The 14,234-nt window shown below is 39.1% G+C and overlaps 1 protein-coding gene across 4 annotated transcripts; it reads right to left on the bottom strand.

Moving 5' to 3' along the window:
- Nucleotides 1–7,434: 7,434 nt before the first annotated feature.
- Nucleotides 7,435–13,773, bottom strand: LOC111024821 (oligomeric golgi complex subunit-like protein). 4 transcript variants are annotated; one of them, XM_088123183.1, is made up of 6 exons: nucleotides 13,280–13,773; nucleotides 12,737–12,781; nucleotides 11,635–11,743; nucleotides 11,333–11,464; nucleotides 10,388–11,014; nucleotides 7,435–9,180 (listed from the first exon to the last, which is right to left on the bottom strand). In XM_088123183.1, the coding sequence occupies exon 6, from the start codon at nucleotides 9,112–9,114 to the stop codon at nucleotides 7,603–7,605; it is 1,512 nt and encodes a 503-aa protein (XP_087979309.1). In that variant the 5' UTR covers nucleotides 9,115–9,180; nucleotides 10,388–11,014; nucleotides 11,333–11,464; nucleotides 11,635–11,743; nucleotides 12,737–12,781; nucleotides 13,280–13,773; the 3' UTR covers nucleotides 7,435–7,602. The 4 variants fall into 4 exon arrangements, with proteins under 4 accessions (XP_087979309.1, XP_087979310.1, XP_087979308.1 ...); XM_088123184.1 differs by lacking the exon at nucleotides 12,737–12,781 and having other exon boundaries at nucleotides 10,388–10,592; nucleotides 10,848–11,014; XM_088123182.1 differs by lacking the exon at nucleotides 12,737–12,781 and having other exon boundaries at nucleotides 10,388–10,550; nucleotides 10,848–11,014.
- Nucleotides 13,774–14,234: the final 461 nt, after the last annotated feature.

Genomic DNA, 14,234 nt, shown 5'->3' with positions numbered 1-14,234 from the left:
CTCAGCCAGGACGCCAAGAAGTTCGTTAGAACTTGCGACAATTGCCAACGCTACGGAACCATAATCCACCAACCTCCCGAGCTGCTCACCCCCATCTCGGCCCCGTGGCCATTCGCGCAGTGGGGGGTAGATATCATTGGTCCTTTCCCTTTGGGTAAGGGCCAGACCAAGTTCGTTATGGTTGCTGTGGATTACTTCACAAAGTGGGCCGAGGCCGAGGCGCTCTCCCACATAACGGAATCCAGAGTCACGTCCTTCGTATGGACCAAATATCATATGTCGCTTTGGTATACCGCAGGCCATTGTGACAGACAATGGGAAGCAGTTTGACAACTCCAAGTTCAAAGACTTTTGCAGCAAGCTTGGCATAAGTCACCTTAGCTCGTCCCCCGCATATCCGCAAGCAAATGGGCAGGTGGAGGCAGTCAACAAGATCATCAAGCGAGGCATCAAACTTAGACTGAACTCCAAGAAAGGCAGGTGGGCCGAGGAGCTACCAGAGGTTCTATGGTCGTACCGGACCACCCAAAGAGAATCGACGGGTGAGACCCCATTCTCCCTGGCCTTCGGCTCCGAAGCTGTAGTCCCGGTTGAGATCGGCATGCCATCTGACAGAGTAGAGCATTACGAGTCTACGGCAAATGAGGAAGAGCTGCTCCTCAACCTCGACTTGTTGGAAGAAAGAAGAGCAATGGCCCAGCTACGCCTGGCGGAATATCAGGGCAGAATGGCCAGACATTACAATGCCCGCGTTCGACCTCGGGCCTTTCAGGTCGAACATCTGGTCTTAAGGAGGGTCCAAACCCATGTGGGTGCCCTTGATCCGACCTGGGAGGGCCCATTTGAGGTCAAGGGCATAGTCCGACCTGGGACGTACGTATTGGCCGATCTGAAAGGAGACGTCCTCGCGCACCAGTGGAACGCGGAGCACCTGAAGCGTTATTATCCTTGAAATGCCAAAAGGGTTTTCAATGGATCTGTAAAAACTGTTTCAAAAGAATTATGATCGGAATAAACGTGATGATTTAATTTCATGATTCCGAGTTCGACTAGAAATTAAATGGGGGCCACGGACTCCCACGCGATCACATTCCAGCAGTCGGTTAAAATTCAATCCTCCAAAACCTAAGGGTACGAGGTGCGATGCCAAAACCACTGATGAACTTAAAATTCAAACCTTCAAGGTAAAGGGACGATGTGAAAAGTTCAAAATGATCAAGCCTCTGAACCTGAGGGTACGATGTATGATATGAAGAACGGCTACGGACTTAGGATTTTAGCCTTTCAACGTTTTTAAGTTAAGGGTGCGATGTTAAAAAATCCAGAGTTGGTGCAATGCATTGAATGCTAGACAGAGATTCAAATTCAAACTTTCAAATTATTTTAATTGAAAGCGCGACCTCAAAAGTAAGAGGTGCGAGGTGACATTGGCTGCAGTTCAAATAAAAAGCAAAGAAAGGAAAGATGTTGCCAACAACAAAGTAAAAACAAATGGGAGCTTCTTTATTGAATGGAGAGCAGAGCCAAGGCTTATAGACCTTGCAGCTCTGCCCTGACACTTACAAACAAAAAACAAAAGAGAAGAGAAGAAAGACAGCGAAAAGCCTCTTGAAGGGTGGTCGCCTAAGAGCCTGCTTGAGGAGCGCCCTCTTGAGTGGTGCCGACCTGATCCTGTTCGAGGTCGGAGTAGTCAGAGTCCAGATCTCTGACGTACTTATCCACCAACGCTTGGGGGCCAGGGGTGCCGCTAGGCCCAGACGCCCACTGCTCAGCATACCTCTTCTTCAGACCACCGAGATCGATATGAAGGTCAGGCATGTCGGAAGCAATGCCCTTCATGAGAAACTTGAAGCCCGCGTCAGAGCAGTCTTTGGCAAATCCATCGAAGTCAGGATGTTGCCTAAACGATTCCTCCAATAGGGCTCCATTGCCGAGACGCTCCTTCACCCTCTCCAGCTCGGCAGTCGCATGCTTCAGCTCCTCCTCCTTCGCTTCAAGCGCCTGGAGCATGTCGTCCTTCTCCTTGAGGAGTTGGTGATAGCATGGGCAGCTCGGAGCTGGGCCTTGCGTCTGTCTTCTTCCTTCTTCAGCAGCTCGGCCTTGGTCTCCACCTCGGCCTTCAAAATTTCCACCTCAGAGTGAGCCTTCAGCAGCTCATCCTTCATGGTGGAGGAAGTAGCCTCCAAGGCAGCAGAGAACTCCTCTTTCGCCCTCGCTGCCAGAACTTCCCTCCCATCTAGCTCGGCCTTCACGGCCAGAGCCGATTGAATGGAAGCAACGAACGCCTGAGAAAAGGTACAAATAAGAAGTTAGACCAAGCTACCTGTTAGGTAAATTGAGCAAAAACACCAATCTTACCTCAGCGGCGTAGTCGATGGTCCTCTGCAGAACGGACCCTGTATCACTTACAAATTTGGACGCCCTCCTTAGGCAGCGGTCCAAACTTGCGGCCGAAATGCGGGACACCTGGTCCCTCACCCCAGAACTTGACGGCTCAACTCTGAACCGTGTCGTCACATCGGACGTCCCGCCCATCCTGGCCTCAGGATCGTCCACCCGATCTGCGAAGCTCGCAGGCAAGACCCCACGAGCTCCGACCTCCAAGGGGGAGGTGGTCTTCTTCTTCTTCCTCCTTCGCTTCAGAGGGACTTCCTCCCTCACCTCCTCGCCCAAGGGCGAGACGTCCACCGCCTCGGTCTGATCCCTGGGGCGCTTCTCCCTCGAATGACCCCCAGAAGACTCCAGCTCGATCACTGGGGCTGGATCTTCCGAGGCTGGCCCTACCACAGCAGGGGTGGCAGGTTTCGAACTCTAGGCGGCCTCAAAAGCATGGGCTCGGCCCTTGGACTTGCGCTTCACGTTGCTTGCAAATCCGCAAACCATGGCTGCAAAATAAAAACAGGGGTCAACACAAGGTTAGAGGAAAAAGGGGGGAAGCAAGCTCGGCATACCAAGTTCGGAGTTCGGCCTTGAGGATTCAATGGGACGAATTGCGGGGTTGTAATCTAGCAGCCCGGACTCAAGCAGCAGCTTGTCGGTCACCAAGGTTCCGACCTTCCTACCCCTCGGAAAACGCTCCTTGTAATATTTCAGCGTGTCGAAGGAGGCTTGCGTAAGCTCGGGGACTGGTCGGATTGAAACTGCACAAAGACAAAAGCCTTTCCTTGCGCACATATAGAACCGACCAGGCTTCTTAGCTAAAGCACGCGAGGAGTTGGTCTACGTCCAACAGCTCGGCCTCTTCACTATCCCGAGCTCGTAGCCAAAAAAGGATGGCCAAAGCGAAAATGACACCCCACCCATTGGGGGCCACTTGAGCCGGAGCCAGCCCAGTTCGGAAAAGAAACTCTTGGACGAAAGGGTGAAGGGGAAGTCTGAGGCCGTACTCAAACATTTTGAAGTAGAGAGTGACCCATCCCTCTGGAGGATTGTCAGCTCTCTCCCCCTCCTCCGGAATCCTAAGGAGGATGTTCTCAGGGATAGCGAACCCCCTACGAAGGGATCCGAGGTAGTGCTCAGGTATCCTAGAGGGGTATTCCAAACCCTGACCCGAGGTGGAGGCATCACTATCCTCCCCGTCATCGGAGAACCTAAAGTTTTCTATCTCCTCGAGCTCGGACTCTAACCTACGAGCTAAATCCTCATCGGATCCTAAGTTGCTGCTAAAAGAGGACGACATGGCAACTACGTTCGAAAGAGAAAGTGAGAGAAGAGACCGACCTACCAAGGGTTCGAGCTACCTTCAGATCGAACTCCAAGAATTCAGGGAACGTAAGGTATGACCTGAAGGATTTGGGGTATTTATAGCTCGTCGGAAAAATTTTCCCACCGTACATGTGTAATCAACGAGCGGCTAGGATCCTCCCTAAGATCCGAAGCGTCGGAATATTTGAATATTCCGACGATAAATCTACCGCAACGGTTATATTTTCCCACGAATAGGAAGTCGCCACGCGTCCAAAGCAAGTCGAATGAACTTCTCTGCCAGGTCGAGATCGGACCAGACAGAGAGGGGGCCAATGTTTGGGGAAGAGAATACCCTAGACACGTGGAGGACCCCTATTGGTGCTCCAAGATGACTCATGAGTCATGCCCAGCTCGGACGGCCGAGATCACCACCACTAGCGTTGAGAGATGCTAAGTATGAGGGCCGAGGTGAACCTGGCCGAGGTCCGACCTACAGGGAAGCTCGGTGGGGGCCGATGTGAGCTACTGTCAGCGGCGTGATTATCGGGTATAACCGTCGGTCCCGAGATTACCGGGTGTAACCGTCGCGAAATTAGCGGGGCTACCACCCATAAGTAGAGGACTTCACTCCACGATCCGGTACGATGATTTCTGACCTCGAACTAAACTGGGAATCCGACCTATACTGACTTGATCGTCGGAGTGCTCACCTTTTTGTGCAGGTCCGCCCAAGTATTTAGATCGGTCCGGAGGCCGAGTTCGAGCTGCAATCTGAAATACACTGTTGTGCATATCCTTGCATAAACAGTCTGTGTTTGATAACGTGTGTTTTCAATTTTTTTTTTCCTAAAATTGTGTTTATTGATATATTTTAGTTCATATATTAGCTGATTGAAATAATTAAAATTAAATTAAAATTTTTATTTTCTTATGAATTAGGAAGTATAGTTTTCATTTATCATTAAATAAATTAAATAAATTTGTTTGCTTAATTTTTTTTTCAATAATTATTTTATACAAATTTATCCAACATGCAATTTTTCACGAAATAAGTTTATTTAATTATCTTACTATGCTAACTAAATTTATTTACTAATTATTATCAAAATTTTCATTAAGCTTAACTTTTTTTTTATACTTAGACATTTTCTTAAAAATTAAGACATTTTAAATAATAATTATTTCAAAGTTATTAACTTCAACACAAACTAATCAAAATAGTTAAATTCATTCATGGTATAGAATAATTTCTTTAATTAATTATGCTAATATGTTTACATTGCACTAATTTAAAAAGTTTGAGAAAAATTATGGATTTAGATAAATGAATTTGTATGTCATAGGTTGAATTTTGAATTTATAATAAAACAATTTAGATTATTTATATATGTGTGATTAAAAAATATAATAATATTTATTTAGTAACTAATATTTCAAGCATGAATAGTTTATTAATCTAAATTATTTTTGAATAATTATTGTACAATAAATATTTAATTAGTTTTGTTACTGCTTTTTTTTTCTAAATATTTTTGTGAACCAAGTGTGTACATACATTATTGCATATAAATTTGTCATTATAATTGCTCTAGAACATGAAGTTTATAACGAGTATAAATGAAATGATTAGGTTAGTTTTTGTTAAAGTTGACAGATAAGTTTAAGAAAATTGAACTACGTTACCGTTATGGTTCCAACTGATCGAATTAACTCAATTTGACTAGTCTTCGTTTTTTAATTTTAGTTCTCACTCATGAAATTTACGATTAAAAAAAATTATCGATATATGAATTAATAATTTATTACTTGCAATTTTAATTAAATTCATTTACTTATTTATTATTAAAATTATAATTAATTAATTTTCTTATTTAACTAATGTTTTTATTAAAAAGTTAATGCATTTCTAGGAGAGAGATTAAAGACAAAATATGTACTGTATGATAATTCTGAAAAGTAAGGATAAAATTTTCTAGAAGGGAGTAGTGATAAAGCACTGTACCAAACTCGCGGGATAGAATAGTATTTACTGTAGCAACATGGGGGTAGAGTAGTAATTACTATAGCGAACCTAAGTTTATAAAAAATGTGAAACAAAGATGAGTTTGACTTAGCTAACCCTACGCTCAAAACAGGGAACCAAACACTCCTTAAGAGGCCGTTTGGTTCAATGTTTCAAAAAAGTAACTTGGGATTAATATACTTGTGAATAAAATGCATGAGCTGTGTTTGGTTGAATATATGTCTGGGATTAAGTTGTCAGAAAATAACTTATATATATGTTTATTCTGTGTGATTAGTCTAGAAATATGTGTTTTATGCCATCGTAAACATTGATTAATAACGAATGAAATTTAATTCAAAAAATGAATAAAATAAAATAAATTATTTTAATTTTTAAATTATTTTATACTAGCATTCTAAACTTTAAATTTACAATTTAGCTATATTGGCAATTTAGTACAATGATCAATTGAACAATTAATAGTAAATGTTATTTAACTAATATTCAATATTTACATATTTAGCAAAATGATATATTTGTATAAAGCTTTAAAATCAATCAAAATTAACTTCCAATAATTAATTTACATTAATTAATTGATTGAAGTATTCATTCGTGATTGAATTCTTTTGATATTATTCTACTCATGTCACTTTGAAAATATTTTTTTCAAGTGGCTTGCCATCATAAAAAAGGGTGAGATTGTTAGCTTTACGAGCATTAATCATGTCAAATATTTTGATGATAAGAAACTTTATTTACTAATGCTTTTAGTGTTTCAAAGTGTCTATTGCATAGAACTCCGAAAGACGAATCCAACACATTTTGAATCACTCAAATTGGAGTTCAAACGAATAATTTATAGCCAAAACAAATTTGGGAAGAAAAAACACATATGGTAAGTGACGTGGACAATCTTAACCAATTAGAAGCCGACACGTTTAATGTGGCAAGATGACGTGGCAGATGATGTGGCAGGTGACATGACATTTAATAGTCAAATTATGTCAATGTGGTAGTGATGTGGCACTAACATGACATCAACGATTTTGATGACGTGGTGGACGACGTGGACGAATCATGTGGAGACATGTGACACATTAAAATATGAAGTAATCAAATTTACCCAATTTATCTCAATTCCACAATCCTCTCTCAATTTCACAAATTCTCTAAATCTCCACCAATTTCTTTAAATCTCCATAAATCTCTTTGCTCACTTTTCTTTATATTTTTTCAAATTCTATATAAAGCTACCAACTTCATTTCTACACACCAATTATCCAAGCAAAAGCTACATTTCTGTGAGATACGTTAGAGTATAGTTTTTTTAACTATTGCTTTAGTACGAAATTTGTAAATCTACCTTAGTAAGCTACTTTATTTGTATTACTTAGGGAACAATAATGTGGTAAGGTGAGGTGACAAATGTTAAATCAAAAACTGTCAACTTAACCGCATGGACCAAAATTGTATTTTCCCTAAAATCAAATGAGGTGTTTGGTTCTACATTCTTAGAATTGAAATTTACAAAACATATAATTTGCATTCTGTAATCAAGAAAGTACCCTTGCCCTTCGAGGAAGTCCATCAAAATATTTCTTCCCAAATCCTAACCTTCAATTAAAGATTGAAACAAAGTACAACATGCTCAATAGATCAACTTTCTTTGATTAGAGTGGATTGTCAAACTACAAATCCCACAACACTGAATCATTCTTAAACACAGTTGCCAACAACTATTTCAATAGCCAAAGTAAACCAAAATATATATTTTTAAAATTAATTAAAAAAAAACACTCTAATAAAGTTTATGTACACAAGTAAAATAATTGAAGATTACTCGATAGAAAAAGATACAATAGAACAAAGGTTACACAAAAACTCAATCATGAATGCACAACAGAAATTCAAGCCCTTCGAGATTTGGATTGTAACTTCCTAATTAAATACTCTCCCAAACCAGAGCCTGCTTCCACTATTCTAGTATCTCTTTTCACATCTTTCTTCAAAATCTTCTTCAAAATTTCACCTAATTCAACCGTGTCTTCAACATCACAAATTCCAGACACTATAATATCCCAAGTATGGTAATGAGGGGCTTTCCCATTCTTTAGAACGTTTTCAAGAACGCTACACGATTCGCCTATCCTCCCGACATTACTGAAACCCTTAACGAGCGCATGAATGACAGAGAAATGTGGACAAAAACCCTTTGATGTCATCTCTTCCACATAATCCTTTGCCAATTCAAACATCCCCTGATCACATAATCCATTAGTCAAACTCTGGTACGACACTAAATTAGGCAAACAACCATTTGACTGCATATCCTCCAGAATCTTACAGGCATCAAGGGCACGCCCTTCTCTACAAAATCCCATTATAACTGTATTGTAATGAGAAATATCAGGATTGCAACCCTTCACCTTCATTCTACACAGAAGTTTATAAGCTTCTCTTAGCTTTTTCTTCCTACATAAACTATTCAACAAAGTGGCATAGCTCAATGTGTCAGGAACATAGCCTTTGTTTAACATGTCTTCTAGCAAGTCTACAGCCCCATTCACCTGATTCTTCCTGCACAAACTCTGCATTAGTATCCGGTACGACTCGACATCTGGGGTAATATCTCGTTCGAACATTTTGTTGAACAGTGTGTAGGCAATGCTGAGATCTCCATTCCAACAAAATGCTCTCATGAGGATGTTGTATGATTTGGTGTTGGGCAACACTCCATGATGACGGGCATTCTTGAAAAGGTCAAAAGCTGGTCGAATAAAGTTACGGTGAGACACCAAAATTTCGAGTATGCGGTTCAACTGTTTGGACGAAGGTTGGCAGCCAAACTCAATCATGGTATAAAAGGTTTTGAGGGCTTTGTCCGGTAAATCAGCTTCACCATAGATTTTGATAATGTAGGAGAAGATGGTTGGAGTGATGGGGTGGCCTCTGGACTTGGAGCTTATTAGAAGATCATCAATCAGAGAGAAGTATTTGGAGCGCCCCAGCTTGAGGATAAGAATGAGGAAAGAGGAGGAGGATGGGCAGAAGTGGGGTTGACGACAAGCGTAGTCAAAAATTTCCTTGGCAAGAAGTGGATCAGGCTGGGAAGCAACGAGTTTTTGGACCCTACAAGGGGAACCAATTGAGAAATCTGGTTGCTCTTTACATTGTTTATGATTTAAGTTGGTTAATAGAATTCTCGATCCATTGTGAGCAGCATCTAAGGCTGGTTGGTAAAGAGAGGATGATGAGGAGATCGAGTTGGAAATAAATGGTGTTTTGGAGACAAGGTGAGCAACGATGTTGTAGGGACGGATAAGATGTTGCTGCATAATTTTGGAAACTTTCCAACGGCTAGAGAGACAAATCACAGGACATAAATAAGAGATGGCTCCGGTGGGATTAAGTGTACACATAGATTGGACATAGGCCAAGTATGGATAACATGTGGCACATGTACACGAGGCTTAATTTTTGTTTTCCTGCAAATTTAGCATATTTGAGACAAATTGTTACAACAAATATATATATAACTATAAAAATAATTGTAAATATAGTGAAAATTAGAACACACAAATGAGTAGTACTATAATTACTAGTTGGAATTGGAATTATCTATGTTAATCAATAATTATTAGGATTATAGTTCGTTAAAATCAAGTCAAACATCAATTTATACAAGTTAACAACCATTGCATAAAAGAAAACATATGAGACATGCTTTTATAAGGTACATTAGTGATATATTTACAACTTCATTAGATACTACATAGTTGAAATGTATGCTTTTGTTTATGTGATGATAACAGGTGTTGCTCTTGTTATTACTGAAGAGTAGTTGGTCAACTACTCGTGGGACAGATCTGTATAGTAAGCTTGATGTTATCTCAATGACTAGAATGAAAGGCGACTAAATAAGTGTAGGATAAGTTGCTTTGAAAATTTCTGAGACATTAAACACAGGTTCTTAATGAGAAGATGGCATCCCAAGACAAGTAAAAAAGGCACATAGAATTCTACCCATAACCCATTATTATCATTGAGCTTTTATTTCCATTTTAATTTCTACCATGAAGAAAATCACATACCATTTTTCTAATCACTATAACAAACATCAAAAAAGTACATTGAAGCCAAATCCAGCAGGCAGCAGAGAGATCCTATTTGTTGTTTGTAACACTGGAAATCTAAAATGTAGAACTTTTTCTTTCTTTTACCAAACACACTTTCAGCTTCCAACAGTAAAGTTCATGTGCACATAGAATAAGAACATTACTTTCTATTTTATTGTAGATGTTCATTTTTTTTCCTTAAAAAAGCGCACAAACCAAAAATCAAAACATAATAACTAAAATGTTTTTTGACCAACTGATTTCTTTTATTCTGAACCATAAGAAGGCTCGGTTCCTGTTAAGTGGGGTTTTGGACTAATACTCCATTATACTTACGAAGAATAACAAACAGGATTTCCGTTAATTTCCTAACAGAGAAAAGTTTGATTCGTTTCAATCCTTTCCTGTGGAAATTTTTTCTGATTTTTTAAGAATGTTAACAAGAAAGTTTATTCCTTACTTTTTAAAAAGAATATATCTATTAAGAACCGTAAAGAATGGTTAAGAAGTTTGGTAGAACATAAAATATTTTTTTCTGCTCATGAAAGAGTAAAAGAGATAAAGACCAAAGACATACCGTTGAATATAGGCAGCTTCCTTTGTTGCTTCTGTCCACTGCACCTGCTGGCTGTGCTATTAGATCTCCCTCTCTCCTCCTCCTCTGTCTTTAGCACCATAGTTGATGGAATTCAAGCATTCCAATGACTCCAAGGAGAAATCTTAGAGTTCAGAGATTTACGCTGTACAAATGGGATTGGTGGGAGGCATAGAACGGTTGAATACTGATAGAACCCAAAATATATTGAAATATATAAGATAAAAGGATTACAATATAACCCAATTATTAGAGGTACTTGGACCGTCCCCTCTATTGAGTATTCTTACTCAAGCCTAAACCACCAAACAATTGGATACCTTCATCCTTTCCTCTACCCTCTATTTTATAACTAAACCTCCTAACACAATTACCAATATACCCTTCATACCCTAATAATGACCCTAAATACCCCTAAAGGCCATTCCTATCAAATACTTACAGTAGGAAGCAATTCAGACAACTCTTCTGGACGATGAGAGCATCAATGAAGGAAGTCATCAAGAACGGAGGAAAGCAACAGTTCAAGTTCCGGTATGATCCTTACAGCTACACTTTAAATTTTGATGATGAGTTTTTGCAAATTTGAAGCTGTTGCAACTGAAACGCCTGAAAAACAAAAACAACAGAGTTGCTGAAATTCAAATCACTCTGCCCTGTGGGTTTTTGTACTTATGGTGAAATTTGAGTGGATTTTCTTGATTCGCAGATTGACTCTTTGCTTGTTCATTTTCTTCTGAATTCTTGATTAAAAACCATCTAGTTGACAATAAGAAGTTATGCACACAGTATGACCATCAATATTAATTGGTTTTGTGTTGATAGAAAGACTTATCTTACCCCATCGTTGGGTTCTAATCATCATCCTTGATAGGAACAGTGATTAATTATTTAAGCTCTGCAATGAAATAGCAGGTGAAGACTTACCATTGAGCTCCAATCACTTGTAGATGATCAATCAGAGTCGATAACTGTACGCTGCTGCACTGCACTCAACGCCATGTAAGTTTCGCAATTACTTCCCCAAGCCTCTGCCATGCTAAATTTCCTGCAAGACAACTACCTCGAAAATCCAGGAGGTAAAAGTAAGCAACATAGTGTAGAATTGGCAAGATCAGCTCTAATCATCCTTTCCTAATCAAGAGTTTCTTAACATTCTTGATTAGAAATGATATATTAGCAAGATCAATTGTTTAATCTCTGCAATGGAAAAGCAAATGAATAATTACCATTACTCCAATCTTCTGTAGATTATCAATCGAAGTCGGGAACTGTGACATCAGTGTTGCACACTTGATGCCATTGAAATTTCGCAATGACTTCCCCAAGCCTCTTGCCCTAATAAAATTCATGCAAGATAACTATCTCAAAAATCCAAAATCGAGAGCAATAAAAATTTTAATCGGCAATTTACAACCTACTTCATATCCCATATTCTTTCTCCCTTCCAGATAAAAAATTCAAGAGTAATTCACGGAGATAAAGAGTGGCAGAGTGGAGAAACCCAAGTAAAGAAATTATTCAAGTAGACTAGATAAGAAAAAACAAAAAAGAGTCACTTCTATGTACATCCATGGTATAGATAAGGTAATGCTAATCTATGTGGCAATAGCAAACATGTATGAAGGAAGTAGTTCACTTCTTAAACATACAACTATAAGTAAAATCTTGTCATTCCTAAAGATTAATATATCTATAACCCATCTTGGATCTTAATACCGATTTTTATAACTAATATAAAGTTCATTCAGAAAAAATATTTCTAGATAAAAACTAATGTCCAATACACAGACAATAAGCAATCAAAAAGATACATATTGAGACAACTAAGCCTTGTCCTTAGAAAAGATATGTATGATACCTTTGTTGTCGTTATTTGGCACTAATTCAATATATCAAGATTTGACATCATCTAGCAACCATCTTGAAAAGCAACTAAGAAATAATCAGTGGATTATTATTTACACTGTTGAAAGTTAAATCGAGCAAATTGGAAAAAATCAAGAAAAAAAGTTAAGACCATCTGTAAGAGAAAAGACTAAGTGCAAAATGCCTTCATCTGAAATTTTATTTTCATGAAGGACTAGCCTCTACATCTTTTGAGGTTGTTCGCTTTCCTTTTTCAATACATATCTTGTGTCTTGTCAAAAAAAAAAAAAAAAAAAGGAAAAATGAAGGGGGAAAAAAAGTCACTAGCCTCTGCACAATAGCAACCACTATAATAATTGAACAAAAGGCAAAATGGAAAGAAGGAGACCCATAGATTGATGGAGAGAAAGTTGCCATCGATAACAACAAAATCCAACATGTTTTCATAACCACGGAACGTACATGCTTACGGAAAGAAACACAACCAAGCAATATGTCCTTCCATACCTGCAACCAACCAAAACCATAACAAATTTCTCACAAATATTCCAATATGCTTTCATAAATAGAAGCAAAACAAGCTAACCGGAGAAGAGGTCTGGGCATCTATCTCCGACCAAAAGGTCGTGAATTTAAATCCCCAACCCCAACTTGTACTCAACAAATAGAACCAAACAATATTTCAAGCGACATACTTCCATAATCACAACTCAACAGAAACTACTACAACAATTAACTAATCCAATATGCCAAAACTATACCAGCAACGAACAACTTAATCATAACCTTCGATATATAATATGAATCATAGAATTAATCATCACAAGCATACTAGGACAAACAATCACATAACAAACATTCCCAAGTAAGCTCTACTAAACCATGCCTAACGTTCTCTCATCTCTTGGATCGGTTTGCTTCCTAAGCAAAGATAAATTTTTAAAATATAAGTAATTGGTTCTGACATAACAAACTGAGTCTAAAAGGCAGTAATTTGGTTCTCACCGAATCGATTTGGTCTTTGCTGAACCAGTGGGTAACACAGTTCTGTCTTTGTTCGGGGTCTTGGGTCACGGTTGCGGGGACTAGGCGTCGCGGATTTGGGTTCGCTGGCGGAACGCTCGCGCCGCCGCTGTCGGCTCTGGTTTCGTGTTGTCGTGTCGCTACTGCGGATGCGTCGTCCAGTTCGTGGGTCGTCGGACTGTTGTCGGATTCCGCGTCTGTAGAGGAATTCGCGCCGTCGGTTCTAGCCGGCGAGAGGGAGGGTATCGCGGGTTCGTGCAGGTCGTCGTCGTCCGGGTGGAAATCGCCGTCGCCGGGGTGCGTTGCTACGGGAGTTCGCGTCGCCGGCGAGGGAGGGCTCGTGGGTCTTGCTGGAGTTGCGCCGTCGATCGTCGCCTGAAGGCCTCTGGAGTTCCGTCGATCGTCGCCTGACGGCTGGGGAGGGAGAGAGAAGGGAAGCGAAGGGAAGACTGGTTTTTTTCCATTCTTTTCTTCGTTTCATAATTTTATTTTATAGTTTAAAAACATAAAAATTAATTAAATAGTTAAAATTTTTAATATAATTTGACTCTTTTTTCTCGCCACGTTTATCAAACCAATTTTTTTTCTCCATATTTATCTCACAAAATCGAAGTTTCGGTGTGACTGAAAAAATTGAAATGCAACAAATTATTCAAAATTTTCATAAATAAAATACAACGGGTAAACATAAATAACTTAACATATTCATATATTTTTCACTTTTTTTTACTCTTAAATATAACAATGCATAAAAAAAACAAAATATAAAACAAAATTGACTTTGATTTCTTATTTGAGCCACGAAAAAAGTGAATAAAAAAACAAATATATAATCTTTGAACTTTTTGAACATGGTACATAATCTAAGTCTTTTTTAAATTATTAATATTGCATCTTCAATAAAAACTAAAAGTTGAAATATAACTAATATATAAGA

Source organism: Momordica charantia, assembly GCF_013281855.1.
Source record: "Momordica charantia cultivar OHB3-1 chromosome 4 unlocalized genomic scaffold, Mcharantia_2.0 BLBB01000004.1, whole genome shotgun sequence".
Classification (NCBI taxonomy): domain Eukaryota; kingdom Viridiplantae; phylum Streptophyta; class Magnoliopsida; order Cucurbitales; family Cucurbitaceae; genus Momordica; species Momordica charantia.
This window is presented reverse-complemented; position numbering and strand designations above follow the sequence as displayed.